This window comes from Ursus maritimus, unplaced genomic scaffold (genome assembly GCF_017311325.1).
Source record: "Ursus maritimus isolate PB19 unplaced genomic scaffold, ASM1731132v1 scaffold_1, whole genome shotgun sequence".
Taxonomy (NCBI): domain Eukaryota; kingdom Metazoa; phylum Chordata; class Mammalia; order Carnivora; family Ursidae; genus Ursus; species Ursus maritimus.
The window spans coordinates 46,783,698-46,799,815 of record NW_024423343.1 but is presented as its reverse complement, the minus strand read 5'-3'; the positions used below and the strand labels follow the sequence as shown (position 1 = coordinate 46,799,815).

Sequence of the window (16,118 nt, the reverse complement as noted above, 5' to 3'; positions counted from 1 at the left end):
CTGGTTGTTAAGATTTTGGGGGGTAGGAAATTGTTTTTAGCAGCTTGATTATGATATGTCTTGGTGTGGATTTCTTTTTCTTTCTTTTTTTTTTTTCCCATTTTAAGGTTCACTGAATTTCCTTAAGCTGTAAGTTTATATCTTTTGCCAAGTTTCTTTAAAGCAGATTTCCTTCTCCTACAGAAAGAACCACTATCCAAATCTGGTGCTTGTCATAACCATTATTTTTAAAATATATTTACTACATGAGTGTATACCCTTAAACTACATACATACATATAGACATAGATACCGTTAAAATATTTTAATGTAACTTATATGCTGTTGTATTCAGTCTTATGTGATTGGCATTTTACACTCAGCATTGTATTTCAGAAGTTTTATCTCTGTGCTGCCTGACATTTTATTTCATTTCACTACTGATCCTGTCCCATTGTGTGATTATACCACAATTTATACATTTGTTTTTCTGTTGATGGAAGTATCTGTTATTGGAACAATATTGCACTGAACATTCATATATATATAAAATCTCATGGTATTCACAGAGAGAAGATTTTCTAAGGGTTTTAGGCCTAGATACAAGATTTCTGGGTCATGTTTCTTTTTCTGAGAAATTATCTTTTCAAATCTCTTGTCCATTTTCCTACTGGGTTTCTTTTTCCATATATACAAAATATAGTATATATAGTAATATTAGTAGTATATATACATATAATATATACATATATATTATAATAAATAACTTCTAATTTGATATTTTTTCTATTCTTTCTTTTTATCTTTTGATGATGGAAGTTCTGAATTCAATATGGCTGATGTTGTCTGTCTTATTTATAGCAAATATTTCCAGTTTTGTTAATGACTTTTTTAGCTTTTCTTATTAAACATTTCAAAAATAAATAAAAACAAACAGTACCCTTAATGTGCCTATCATTCAACTTCAACAATGACTCATGAATAATTTTGTTTTGTCTATGCCCTCAACCTCTCTCTGCTGCCTTGTTGTTCCAAAGCACATCCCATCAATATGTAAATATGTATCTAAAAGATAAGGATTTTTTTAAATGCATAACAACAATACCATTATCACATGGAACAAATAATCCTTTAATGTAATAAAATATTTAATCCTTATTCAACTTCCCAATGATCTCATAAATATCACAAAAATATTTTGATGTTAGTTTGAATCTACATTGACATGCATTGCAATAATTTGTTACATCTCCTGAATCTTAATGTAATAGCTCTCCTTCCATATACCCCACTCTCTCCCTCCCTGCCTTCTTTTATTAATTAGTTTATTTATTGAAGAAACTGAGTTGCTCATCCTGTTGAGTTCCTTGCGGACTGGACTTTGCTGATTGTATCTGTATGTAAACAATGTATTTTATTTCTTCTTAATTTCCTATAAATCATTAGTTAGATCTAAACACTTTCAGGGTTTTTTACTGAGGTATAATTGACATACAACATTATCTTAGTTTCAGGTATACAACATAATGATTTGGTATTTGTATACACTGCAAAATGATCCCCACAATAAGTCTAGTTTCCCCTGTCACAATGTAAAGGTACATAATATGCAATACAATACTATTGACTATAGTCACTGTGTTGTATATTACATTCCCATGACTTATTTATTTTGTGATGGGACGTTTATACCTCTTGACCCACTTCTCCCATTCCTCACCCCCAACCCTGCCCCCTCTGGCAGCTACCAATCTGTTCTCTGCATTTATGAGTTTGGTTTCGTTTATCTGTTTTATTTTTTAGATTCCACATATAAGTGAAATCATATGGTATTTGTCTTTCTCTGATTTGTTTCACTTAGCATAATACTTTTCAATATATAAAATTGTGTCATTCACAAATGACAGTTTTACTTCTTCCTTTCCAATTTGGTTTCCTGTTCTTTCTCTTTTTTGCCTATTTGGCATCCTAGTAGGTCCCTTAAGCTACCCATGGGCCCTTTAATCTATCTCTTTAAAATTCTTTTTTTTCTTTTTCCTGCTCTGGGTGAATTCCACTGCCCTATATTCCAGATCACTAGCCCTTCCTTCTGTTTCATCCAGTGTGCTGTTGAACCCCTGTAGGGTCTTTTTCATTTCAGTTATTGTACTCTTCAGCTCTATGACTTAATAATGTTTGGCACTGTCTTATATTTTCTCTCTCTTGGTTGATTTCTCTGTGTTTACCCATTCTTCTCTCAAGATCCATGAGCATCTTTATGACTGTAATTTTGAACTCTTTATCAGGTAAATTACTTATCTCTGTTTCATTAAAATTTTCTTTGGTGGCTTTTCTTGTTCTTTAATTTGGAATACATCCCCCCCAACTTTCCTCATTTTGCTTGATTCTCTGCTTCTATGTATGAGGCAAAACAACTCTCTCTCCCAGTCTTAAGGGAGTGGTCAAAAGAAGACTGGGGGTGTGTTTCACCTGTTGTCTGTGCAGCATTCTGCCAAGAACTGTCTCTCTGATTGTTTCAGTCACATGGGGCCCCAAAACACAGAGCCCCTTGGCCACCAGAGAAAGGAATTCAAAGGGTGTCTCCTGTGAACTACGTGTACTTGCTGGCTTTGGCAGGGCCACAGGGGAGCATTGGGGCAGGCAAGCCCACTCACTGGCTTTAGTGGGACAGAGCCACAGGAGCAGCACTAACAGGGTAAAGAGAATAAAAAATGGCATTTGGCATTGCCAGCACTTAGCGAGGTAGAAGAGTGCTGGCACCAACCAGCACCTCCTTCCCTGGAGAGAGTTGGAAGACTTCTGCCTGTTCAGCAGTGCTTTAAGAATAGCCAGTGGATCTCCTTCATGTATGGTCTAAGTGCTCTTCAGCCTGCTGCTTTCGTGCTGAGTCTCAGGTAAGTAGTCTGTGCGCAAGCCCTCTACGATCAATGTCAGTTTCCTAATACCCTTTGAATCTCCTGGACATAAGCCATGTTGATTTTTAAAGCCAAATGTTTGGGGCTCGTCTTTCCAGTGCAGGTCCCAAGGATTAAGAAGTTCAAACTCAGGGATGTGCTCCATATTTGTGAAATCTCTCTAAACCTGTGGCTTGCTGCACTGGGGGTGGGGTTTTCAGCTAGACCACACCTCTGCCTCTCCTTTCAACTGGATGTGGCCTTTTTATGTCTCTTTTTCAGAGAGAGTTGTTCTAGGTGTAACTGGAGATTTAGTGGGCCCAAGGGAGGAGGCGAAGTCAGGGCTTTCTTATGCAGCCATTCTGCAGGTTCAGTTTCTCTAACAAGACTGATTCATAGATGGTGGTTAGTCTTTCCATCAGGTGGTGTATAATATCTCTTTTTCTTTCTCTTTGTAATATTAGCAGTGATTTATGTTCAGGGCCTAAATCCATGAATTAAATGTTGCAAAGCTGGGGTATTTTAATTCTATCATTCCTTCCTCATAGATTAACTGGAATACTTGTATAAAATAAACTTCCTCTTATCTATTATTTGGTTACAATGTGGTACAGGATACTTCAGAAAAGCAGACTGATGTTTAATATTTTACCATCATTTATCAGTTTTCAAAATAGTAAATTGTTTCAGTAGAATCCTCCAACAGTGAGCAACTAGTTTTCTTTTGTATAGTTATGAATTTATAGATTTAAATAAATTCAATGTGCCTCAATACAATTCTGTTACTGTGTTTAGCAATGTTGAAATTTTGATAGCTTTGGCTAGTGGGATCTTCCTTTAGGATAATTCTTGAGTCCTTTGTGATATAACCCTAGCGATTTTTGATAGCTTCCTTCCTATCTGGGAAGACAGGATTATTCAAGCTTATCTTGTACACACTCAACTGCTTCAACATCATTGACTTTTACTGGCATTTTTTGCAAAGATAGAGCAAACATATATCGATGATAAATATACAGACAGACTTATTTGTGGAAAGTCTCCTGTTTTATTTATCTATTTGTTCTTACATGAATACAGTGTTCTTTTAATTACTATGGCTTTGTAATAAGTCTTGAAATTTGGCAGTTTGAGTTCTCTAACATTCCTGGTTCTTCAGGGCTGACTTGCTTATTGTAGGGCCTTTGTATCTCCATATAAGTTTTAGAATGAGCTTTCTAGTTTGTACAACATAGTGTGCGGGGATTTATTTGGACTCACTTTTCGTTTCCTTTTTCTTGCTGGCTAGCATCTCCAGGGTAGTATTGAATAAAATGGTGTTGTATACATCTTAATCTTGTTTCAAAACCTTAAGCAAAAGTGATCAATATAAATTAGAGTATCAACTCTAAAGATCTGAAGATAGCTTTTATCAGTGGAAGGACACATCCTCATATTCTTAGTTCACGAAGAGGTTTTATAATGAATGGGTACTGAACTTTATCATATTTTTCCCTGCATCTTTGAGATAATCATCTAATTTTCTTTTTTCTTTTAATTCTGTAAATCACTTTGACTTATTTTTAATGTTAAATGTTAAACCAGTTCTGCATTCTAGGGATTAATCTTATTCATTATATATTATCTTTATCATATATTGTTAGATTGAATTTATTTTATTTATAATTTTTGTATCTTTGTTAATGGGTGGATGTTGACTGAGGTTTTCTTTTCTTGTAGTGTCTTTTAATGATTTTGGTATCAAAGTGATCTTGATCCCAAAGTATGAGTTGGGAGAGAAGTTCATTCCTCTTCAATTTTCTGGAAGTGTTTGTGTGGAATTTGTGTGATTTTTTCCCTTAGATATTAGGTATAATTCAGAAATGAAGTTCTTTGAGCCTGGAGCTTTCTTTCTGGAGATGTTTTTAACATATTCAATTTCTTTAATAGATATGTAGTTCTTCATATCATCTATTTATTCATGAATGAGATTAGTTTGTGTTTTTCAAAGAATCTGTCATTTGTATGTAAATTTTTAAACTTACTGCCATACATTTTTCATAATATTCCTTTGTTATTATTTTTAGTATTATCTATAGACTTTTGTTGTGCTATTATCTCTAATTTTCCTGATGCTGAAAATTGTGTCTTCTCTTTTTCCTGGTCAATCTGGCTTATCACTTTTATTGAAGTTTTCAAAGAATCAGCTATTAGGTTCATTATTCTCTTTTTTCTATTTCTTTCATTTTTCACTTTGATCTTTACTATTTTCTTTCTTCTGCTTACTAAATGTGGACAAGGATGTGAAAGAATTGAAACTCTGATGCGTTGCTGAATGGTATGTAAAAGGTATAGCCACTTTGGAAAACAGTGTGGTGTTTCTTAAAAGCTAAACCTATATTTACCATATGATCCAGTCATTCCACTACTAGGTATTTACCCAATAGAAATGAAAACCTGTCCACACAGTGACTTATACATGAAAGTTCATAAAAGTTTGTGAGAGGCCAAAATGGAAACAACCCAAATAGGAGGTAAGTGGAAAAAAAATTGTGATGTATCCATGTAATAAAAACACTTCTCAGGGGATGAAAAAGTTTTAGTGGTATTGGAAAAGTTATTTTGATTGCAGTGATAGCTTCAGAGTTTTAGACATATTTTAAAATTGAAAGAAACATTCAATTTAAATAAGTATAATTTGTTGTATTTCAATTACACTACAACGGGTTGTTAAAAAAAAAAAAAAAACTATGGTGTTTCTCATTTACTTTTAGGACCTGCAGCAAATGTTATTTATCAATCTTTCAGTAGTTCAAAGACTGCTGTCAAAAAACCAGCAACTTCAGCTGGCCAGTCAGAAGTGCAAGTTAATGGTACTGAACAAAAGGTATAAAATTCTGTTTCGAACTTTTAATGGTGACTATTTATCTAGTTAATTTTTCACTTCTATGACCTATCTCCTTCACTAGCATGATACTGATTGGCTAAGGATATTAGAGTCTATTCGTGAAGCCAGATCTTTCCCTCGGAATATTGAGTCACTATGTAATTTAGCAGAAACTAATCCAAACATTTAGCAATTGCAATAATAATAGCTAAAATTTATTGAACATCTATTGCTGGCCAAGCCCCGTGCTGAACCAGAAGGAAGGGAAAATTAGGAAATTGGGATACATAAGATAATAAGATGAATAAAACATAATCACTCCCCTTGAGGACCCATTGCCTGATGGGACAGACAGACACAGAAAAATGTTATCACAATGAAATGATGTTCTCAAAATCAAAATAAAATTTTGAGAAATGTGTTTGCTAAGCTGTAGGCTGGACTGGAATGGGTTATATTTATTTCCAGACTGAATGACTCTAAACTTTTTAGAACCAACCAATTGAATGGATTACTATCCCTTTAAACAAAATATGGAATATTAGAAAAGGAACAACTGTACATTGCTACATATTCAACTCGATTTTAAACTAATTAAATTTGAGATCCCTAAAGAAGATATTCTAGAAGGTTGTTAATACATATTTTCCCTGAGACAATTTTCCTGTGAAAGTTAAGGGATAAATAGGGGGAAATTTTTATAAATTTGGTTGATTGATAGAGGCAAAATTTCTTTTTAGAAGTACAGTTGCTAATGAATGTTTTTCTCTTTAATGTACCATATAGAAAGACAGAGTAACTAGAAAATCAAGTGCTTTTGATGATAGAGGTAAGAAAGTGAAAAACAGTCATAATTGTTATTTTGTTATGTTCATAATCATGATTTTATCATATAGTTTTTCAAGTTGTTTTACCTGATTATAAAAACCATGGTTATTTTGGAAAGTAAGGCATGGTATAAAATTATTTATAAATATGGATATTATAATTGGCTCATATATTTCAGTGATTGCTTGATGAGGATGGCTTTTAAATTTTGTAAGGTGTGGAAAAGTTAGGGTCCCTGCTGTGGCTGTTTATAGTGCTACAGCACATTACTGATATATTGGTATTCAGTAAGGTACAGTACAGAGAACTGTCTCCAGCAAAGTCCCCATACTCCACTGTCATCAATTCTCCATAGATAATCATCTTATTTCCCATCTCCCCTTCAATGGACTATATATTAGCTATTTTTTTTCTGTGCCATTAGACACCTCCATCCAGTGGCCAATGATCACCTCAAATTCAATAATATCAAACTCATCATCTTCCTGATCTTTCTTCTGTTTTTACCCAGGTGCAAAATGTGAGTTATCTTTGACTCTTCTTTTTTGTATTTGTGTCCCAAAGTTACCACTTTCTGTCTAATCTACCTCCTTAATTTCTTCTGCCCCTTTCTTTTTTTTTATTCCCACAGCTTCTACCCTTATTTCCTTCATCCTTGACTATTTCGATAACCTTCCTCCATTTCTTCCTCCTCTTTTTAATCCACCATAAATTTTACTTTGAAAACATTCTTCCTAAAACACAGCTTTGGTTATTCCCCTATCCAAGTAGTGAGTGGTCTTCCATTGCAAACTGAATGAAATGAAAACAATTAATTCTGGCAGTGGTCTGTGTTTAATTATAGGGATTAAGCTGGCATAATATTAAATAAATTGGGATTAGAGGTTAAGGATTTCAGATTTGTCTCTAAGGGCAATGGTAAACCACTGGAAATTTGTAGCCAGTGAACATTTAAAAAGGTCATGTTATTCTTGGAGATACTTCCTTAACTCAAATATATCCCTAATTGTGGTAATTCAGTCACTGTGGCAGCTCAGCAGAGAGAGCACTGGATCAAATACATTCATTAGCATTCACCCGTACTCCAGAAATATGATCTTCTCATATGTAAAATTATCTCTTCTTTCTCTAGGAGCTGCATACATCTCAACTCAAAATTCAGTTATTTCACCCCAACTTTCACCCACAAGAAATTGTCCAAAATCTTCACAGTCTTACTTGGATCCTCCAAAAGATGAGGTATATAATATTTCTTTTGCTCTAAATGCAACTGGAATAAATGAGATACAATTTTATAATCAGCATTGGTATAAAAATTTTCTTCGTGAAGTGACCATGCCAAACTGCTTCACTCCCTGAAATTAGTCATATCATAACAAAATTTTAATAGCCCTAGGATAATCTTTCTAAATACAGGCTACAACATTGCAGTTCACAGTACATACCTGAAGCCTTCAGAGGAAGTACCAATTTGGCCTTTGATTGGGATTTGACGACTACTGATGGACTGTTCAGAGACAGCCATGTTATCTGTCCTCTTGGCTCTTGACCGCCCATCAGTTTCCTGCTATTGAAAAGTTACCAGCAAAGATTCAGGGTATGTCTTCTGATATAAATTAGATTAGAAGTCAAAACCACATCATCCATTCCATTAGTAGTACTGTGTTAACTGTTCAACCGTGCTAAAGAGTTAACATGATTTGTAAGTGGTAATTTATTAAGTTCTTTCCAAATGAATTCTACTTGACTAGGGTAGGAAGTGGCATCATTTTCTTTTCTTCTAATGCATAATAATTGACAAGACTACATTACACATAACTTCTAAAATACCATACTATGCTTCTCTGTAGTTCAGTTTCATTATAAACGTTTTACAGTTCAGTGTTCTACTATGTCAATATCCATTTTAAGTATGCTAAGAGTCAAAAAAAATTTCTTAACAACTTCAATATTTAAAATCCTCATATTGTCCAACAGATTGCAAAAGCTATGTCCTTTACTAAAAAAGAAACAAACAAGCAACAAAAAAAACTCCTGTAAAAACAGTATCTAAATTTTATTACTGACCTTTTTTTGGTTAATGTGTGTATTATTAAATTTGCCACCTATCTTGATCTCAAATCAGTACCAAATGTCCACAAATTACTAATATATTATGAGAAATAGTATGGCCATTTTATTATACTAAGTGTTACATTCTGCTTCCAACATGTACACAGCCTACCACTGTCAGGAAATGTATTTCTAGTGGCCTATGTTCAACTCTCAGACCTGGGGGACAAAAAAAGAAGCCTATTATTTCACTGGATTTACCTCCCTGAGCATGTTGAGTTCTTGAACAAGTCTAGAGAACCACATCCTCTGTATTCAGAGAACCTGTTCTCTGCTCCAGCTCTACTTAAACTTTTCTGCTATTGTAGCTTTGTTAAAAATCACACCTATTCTTTTGTCCCACTGAGTTCATTAGCTTACTTACTAATCAGTGCATTTCACAGAAATTTTTACAATGCCAGTGAATACTATGTGTAGGAAAGAGTTAGCATAGCAGACTTGAGACTGCTGTCTTTAGAAGGGCCTGCTTTCATTACTTGTGTATAACACCCAGTGCACCATGCAATATGTGCCCTCCATAATACCCATCACCAAGTAATGAATCATGGAACTTTACATCAAAAACTTGGGATGTACTGTATGGTAACTAACATAACATAATAAAAAATTTTTATAAAAAATAAAATAAAAAAGTACTACCTAGATGTTTTGAAGTTCATATGGAAAAATGAGCAAATAAAAAAGTCAGAACATCAAAAAAAGGGGGGGGGGCTGCTTTCAACATTGCCCTTTGGCTAGTGTTGGGGAAGTTAGCTTTCATAACATTCCCTAAGTGATATGGAACTTTCCCTAGCTGAATGGATGGTGCACTACATTGCAAATAATGTGATTTTTGCTGAACATATGATTTCTTTTTAGGAGGCTAGAATTTTGATATGCACTAAGACAGAGGGTGTCATTATGACCAGCTTTCAATAAGGACTTTGCATGCTGAGTTTCTAATGGATTTCTCTAGGCAGAAACACTGTACATGTTACTGGATTTTTTTTTTTTTAATTCCTGGAGAAAAGAGCATGCTTAAGTGTGTCCTCTCACAGGAAGAGAGAGCATAAGAAAAACTATGCATGGATTTTTCCAGACTCAGCCTATGTCTTTGCCCATTCTTTATCCTTTAGTGTATCCTTTTACTGTAATAAATCTTAGATGTGAGTACAACTATATTCTGAGTCCCATGAGCTTTAGCAAATCACCAAATGTGTGGGAGGTCTTGTGGACCTCCCATGATACAACTGTGAACTTTTAAATTCTGTAAATAGATTAAACATAAACATCAAAAAATGTGTGCATTTCTAAAAAAACTGACATTTAAGAGAAGTTCAAAATCCTAAAATTTCTGTATTTTAAATATATAAGTAATAGTTGATGTTCAAATCCTGGGGGGAAAAAATCCTTTGAGGATGTTTGTTTTGTTGTTTGAATTATGTAGAAGGAGATAAATGCTGATTGGAATGAAAGATCAAACAAGAGATCAAGCTACTTCTGCGAACCAGGTAAACATCAGTAACAGCTATTGAGTAAGTTATGCAATCTCTTAATTCACTTTTTCAACTAACATTTATTGAGCTCCTGCTTCATGCCTAGTGTGGTGCTAAATATTCTTTGAATGTTTGGTACAAATCACTGGCAAAATATTTAACCTGGTCCTGGCTCTCTTAGTGAGAAAAAATTTAAAACTACAGATTCAGTTAGATTTGAGACTACATATTTTGTTTCTTTCTATGTTTGTTTTCACAAGTTACAATTTTGAATAGTTTATTCATCTAAATTTTCAAATTTCTTGGCATAAAGTTATCATGTATCCTATCCACATGGATCAGATTATAAGAAGGCAGTATAGCATAATAAGTAGAAACATATATTCTGGCAAGACTACTTTAATTGAATCCACACTCCAATACTAAAAATTTATGTCTGACCAAGTTATTTAATTTCTCTGTTCCTTGGTTTTTTCAGCTATAAAATGAGAATGTTATCTAACCCAAATTCCCTGCCCATCTCTGGAAAGGCCAACCAAGAGATGACTTTTGATTGGAAAGGAATTTGGGCTTTATTCGGGAGGCCAGAAATCTGGAGAGAGGCAGACTCTTGTCTGAGGTTTTTGCCTGGCCGTAAGATTTTTAAAGGGTTTTAATCAGTTAAGGGAGTGCAGTAGTCTGTTACATTTTTTGATTACCTGCAGATTTGATGATGCCAGTTACAGTTGTCTTGGAGCTCAGAAGTTGTGCAAGAAGTTCTAGTTCTTTCCTGTCCAGGGTGGGGGTTGTGCAAGAAGGTCTGGTTCCTTGGTACCCAGGGGTTCTGCAAGACTACTCTGTTCTTTCCGCAAAGAAGGGCAAGGTCTACAGATGCACAAAGAGAGGTCAGTAAAGTCACTGTGTGACCTTAAAAAAGAAAAACATTTTGCTAAAAGATTGTTGGGCTAATCAGAGTCCAGGTGGCTTCAAACTGATTTCTGGCCTCTGTGGCCTGGGAATGTTCTGGTCCTTCACTTCCCAAGGCCAGTGGTCTGCAGATCTCAAAGAAAGTAAATTAGTTCTGTTACAGATCAAGGACCTTAGGTCAGTAAGCAAGGCGTGTGTTAACTTGAAGCAAGCTAACTCTAAGACTGGCTGGAGTGCTGTTACATGAACAGTAATAATACATCATTCATGATTATGGTAATTCAATAAGTTAAGATTTGTAAAAGTGCTTAGAGTAGTGTGTGGCACTTAATTGGTGATATATGAGATTTTGAAATGTACTCTAAAACTTAATGTGCAATATTTTCATTTTTTTCTAAATCATATCTAAATTTCAATTTTGTATTATTTTGTATTTATAAGTTAGTTTTAAATTTTCAAGTATATTGGATATCTAGTTTCCTTTTTGTTATTGATTTCCAATTTAATTGCTTTGTGGACTGACAGCATGGCCTTTATGGTACCAGATTTTTAAAATATCTGCAGAATTGCTTTATTGGCTTAGCACACATGATTAATTTTTTACATGTTCTGTGTGGTTGAAAATAATAAATATTATCAATTTTGTGGTGCCATGTTCTAAATATTTCCATTCAATCAAGATGTTGAATTGTATAGTTCAAATATTCTGTATACTTACTTTTATTTACTCTGTTCTAAAAATCATTGGGAATGATTAGTTTATCAACTCTTCCATGTGGTTCTGTCCATTTTAAATTTTATTTCATTTTATTGTCCACAGCCGGGACATCATGGTGAATTGAGGGTTTTTTAATTTTTTAATTTAAATTTTAGTTGTTAACATACAGTGTAAAATTAGCTTCAGGTGTAAAATTGAGTTTTTTATTATTATGTATGATCTTTATCATAATTGATTTTTTTGTCTCAAATTTAGTAGGTCTGATACTAATACAGCTATATCAGCTTTCAGTCTTAGTATCTTTTTGTGTATAGATGTGGCTTTTGTAAACCCTCCACACCTGCATCATCTTGTTTTATTTTTATTGAGTCTTGGAAATTGACTTTTAATTGAATTTAAGCCATTTACATTTATGTTAATTCCAACCTTTGGAAGATTTTTACTGCCTTATTGGTGCTTTTGCTTTTTTCTGCTTTTTTATATTTTCCTTTAATTTCTCCTTTCTTGCTTTCTTTCAGAGTATTAAACTTATTTTTTTATTATGTTATGTAAGTCATCATAGAGTACATCATTAGTTTTTGATGTAGTGTTCCATGATTCATTATTTGCGTATAACACCCAGTGTTCATTGTAACACATCCCCTCCTTAATACCCATCACCAGGCTACCTCATCCCCCCACACCTCTTCCTTTCTGAAACCCTCAGATTTTTTCCCAGAGTCAATAATCTCTCATGGTTCGTCTCCCACTATGATTTCCCCCCCTTCAGTTTTCCCGTTGTTCCCCTAATGCCCTCCATGTTATTTCTTATGGTCTATTCTGGAGAAAGTTGCATGTGCGTTTGAGAAGAATAAGTATTCTGTTGTTTTAGGGTGGAATGGTCTGTATATATCTCTGAAGTCCATCTAGTCCAATGTGTCATTCAAAGCTCTTGTTTCTTTGTTGATCTTCTGCTTAGATGATCTGTCCATTGCTGAGAGTGGAGTGTTGAGGTCTCCTACTACTAAAGTATTATTATCAACATGATTCTTTATTTTGGTTAACAGTTGGCTTATGTAGTTGGCTGCTCCCATGTTGGGGGCATAGATATTTACAACTATTAGATCTTCTTGTTGGATAGACCCTTTAGGAATGATACAGTGTCCCTCTGTATCTCTTACTACAGTCTTTAGCTTAAAGTCTAATGTGTCTGATATGAGAATTGCTACCCCCACTTTCTTTCGAGGTGTGTTGGCATGATAATGATTCTCCATCCCCTCACTTTCAGTCTGGATATATCTTTAGGTTCAAAATGAGTCTCTTGTAGACAGCATATGGATGGGTCATGTCTTTTTATCCAATCTGCAATCCTGTGCTGTTTCATGGGAGCATTTAAGCCATTCACATTGAGAGTGACTATTGAAAGATACAATTTTAGCGCCATCCTGTTGCTTGTGAAGTCCCTGTTTCTATAGACGGTCTCTGTAAATTTCTGTTCTATACTACTCTTGGGGTCTTTCTTCTTTTATAGAACTCCCCTTAATATTTCTTGCAGGGCCTGGTTGGTGGTCACATATTCTTTCAGTTTCTGCTGGTCCTGGAAACTCCTTGTCTCTCCATCCACCCATTCTGAATGGCAGCCTTGCTGGATAAAGAATCCTTGGGTGCATGTTCTTCTCACTTAGTATCCTGAATATACCTTGCCAGCCCTTTCTGGCTTTCCAGGTCTCTGTGGACAGGTCTGACATTATTTTGATGTTTCTCCCTCCATACCTAAGAAATCTTTTCCCCCTAGCTGCTTTCAGGATTTCTTCCTTGGTTCTAAGATTTGCAACTTTTACTATTATATGCCAGGGTGTTGATCTTTCTCCTTGATCTTGGGAGTGGTCCTCTCTGCCTCTTGGACACAAATGCTTGTTTCATTCCCCAGATTATGGAAGTTCTCAGCTACAGTTTGCTCAAATATATCTTCTAGTCCTCTCTTTCTCTCTACCCCCTCAGGGATCCCAATAACTCTGACATTGGAGCATTTCATGGTGTCATTGATCTCTCTCAGTCTGATCTCTTCGGCTTTCAGGAGTTTATCCCAGGCCTCTTGGGCTTCCTTCTTTTCTATCATCTATCTTCTAGCTCACTAATTCATTCTCAGCTTCATTTATCCTGGCTGTCAGAGTATCCTGTTTAGACTGCATCTCATTCATAGCATTTTTAGGTTTGGCCTGATTAGATCTCATTTCTGCCTTTAGAGATTCTATATTGTCATTAATAATTTTTTCAAGCCTAGATATCAACTTCATAATTGCTATTCTGCAGTCTGTCTCTGACATCTTGCTTATATCCATACCCATTAGGTCTGTGGCTGAGACTATAGTGTCTGATTCTTTTCTTTGTTGGGGGTTCCTCCTCTTAGTCATTCTGTTGAGGGGTGGTCGAGGGAATGTACAGAGTTCAAAGTATTAACCATGACCCAAGCAAGATGCACCCGTTTTATAGGGACCCTAGGGTTGTCGTCCTCTTTTTCTTCCAGCCTGTCTTCTGGAGGAGGGGTTTGCTGCACTTTTACTCATGCAGCCCTGCTTGGGCAGAGCTGCCCTTCCCCCCTGTTGGGGGCGGGGGAGTGCTCAGTGGAAACTGTTTTTTTGAGGTTTTGTTCTCTGGTGGCTTTCCGTGTCTCTTCTGTCTTTTCTGAGAGTCAGAGCAGAAATGACTGCACCCAAACCTCTGACCCAGAGCAGAGAAACTATAGTCTGCTCTTCACTGAGCTCTCCAGGACACACAGTCTCTATTTCTGTCTGCGCTGCTAAAAACCGCAGACTCCCTGGTGGTGCATCCCACAGCAACTCTCCCAGAGGTCGATCCCAGGGCTGGGCATGTCTCTGCCCTTTGTGCTTCTAAAACTGGGAGCCTCCCAGCTTTGTGTGCACACCCAGAGCTCCTGGAGCCTGTCTGGGAGCTGCTCTAAAGTCCTTTCCCTGCTGCTACCAGTCTGCAAGTCTATGCCTGATCCCAGTGTAGGACACTTTTGCACTCTGGTGTTATATCATCTTCCCAGCACCAGCTTATGGTGGCTCCCTCCCCCTTCTGTTTATTTTCCGCTATCTGCCCTCAGAATCATGGCTCTGCCCTTCATACCTTGCAACTGCCAGAGATTTTCTGCTTGTAGAGATCCAGATATATGTTACATTTCAGCCTGATTTTGTGGGTGTTCAGAATGGTTTCGTAGATATCCAGCTAAATTCAGAGGACCAGTTGAAATAGAGTTCCCTACTCCTCTGCCATCTTGCCTCTCCTAAGCTTATTTTTAAATATGCTGTGTATATACCTTTTGACAATTACCTTTGGATTTTGCATGTAAGCTTAAAGTAAAAGTCAAAGTTAAAATAATTAACTTCTAGTTCACTATCTCATATCATATTTAACCAATAATTTAGCTGTGGCTTTTTTACTAGCTAAATTAAAATTCTGTTTTTATACAGTCAGGTTTTGTTTATATTTGTCCATGTTTACCAATATTTTTTTGTTCACCATTCCTTTTTGCATTTCATACTTTCTAGAATCACCTTCATTCTTCCTAAAGTAAATCCATTCTTTAGAAATGTCAGTAGTGAATGTATTTGGGGAGTAAATCCTCAGATTTTGTTTGATAAAACTCTATTTTACCATGTTCTGGGATATAATTATTGCTGGGTATACAAGTTCTTGAGGACAGTTATTTTTTCTCAGAACTTAAAGATATTATTTTACTTAAATGTTCTATTTTTTTCTCAATTTAATAATTCCTGAATAAATGATTCTCCCCCTCCCCTATCCACACACACTTCAGTCTGCTTTTAAGGTCTTTCCTTTGTTTTTCGTTAGTATTATTATGGTGAACAGTTCTGGACAAGTTTCGGCTATTTTTCTTTCCTGTATTGCCTCTCCCCACTTTCTTTATTATTTTCTTCTAAAACTCCAGTTATGTATATTTAGATCTCCTTTTTCTCTTCTACATTTTAGCAACTACCATATTTTCCATTTCTCTGAGCTGCATTCTGGTTAATTTCTTCAAATTTGCCCTCCAAATCACCAATTCTTTCTTCAGTTTATCTAATTTACTATTTTATCAATTCAATGTGTTTTGNTTTCTGAATAGTTATTTTTCAAATTTGACTGGACTTTTTTGATAAGTTCTTGTTCCATTCCTGTTTTCCAATCCCTTCTTTATATATTTAAACATATAAGATGCACTTTTTAAATATTCTATATCTGGTAATTCAAATATCTGAAATCATTGATGTTTAATTCTAATGCTTTTTTTTTCCCTGCTAACAGTCGTGGGGATTTGTTTCTTCATATTTGTCTGTGTGTGTGTGTGGGGGGGG

General features: G+C 35.3%; 1 protein-coding gene across 1 annotated transcript in view; it reads left to right on the top strand.

Moving 5' to 3' along the window:
* Positions 1-16,118, top strand: part of FSIP2 (fibrous sheath interacting protein 2) — a 93,011-nt gene that overhangs the window by 17,990 nt on the left and 58,903 nt on the right. Inside the window, exons 9-10 of the mRNA XM_040636584.1 lie at positions 7,700-7,806; positions 10,106-10,169. Coding sequence (XP_040492518.1) covers positions 7,700-7,806; positions 10,106-10,169 — 171 coding nt within the window. The remainder of the gene's footprint in view (positions 1-7,699; positions 7,807-10,105; positions 10,170-16,118) is intronic.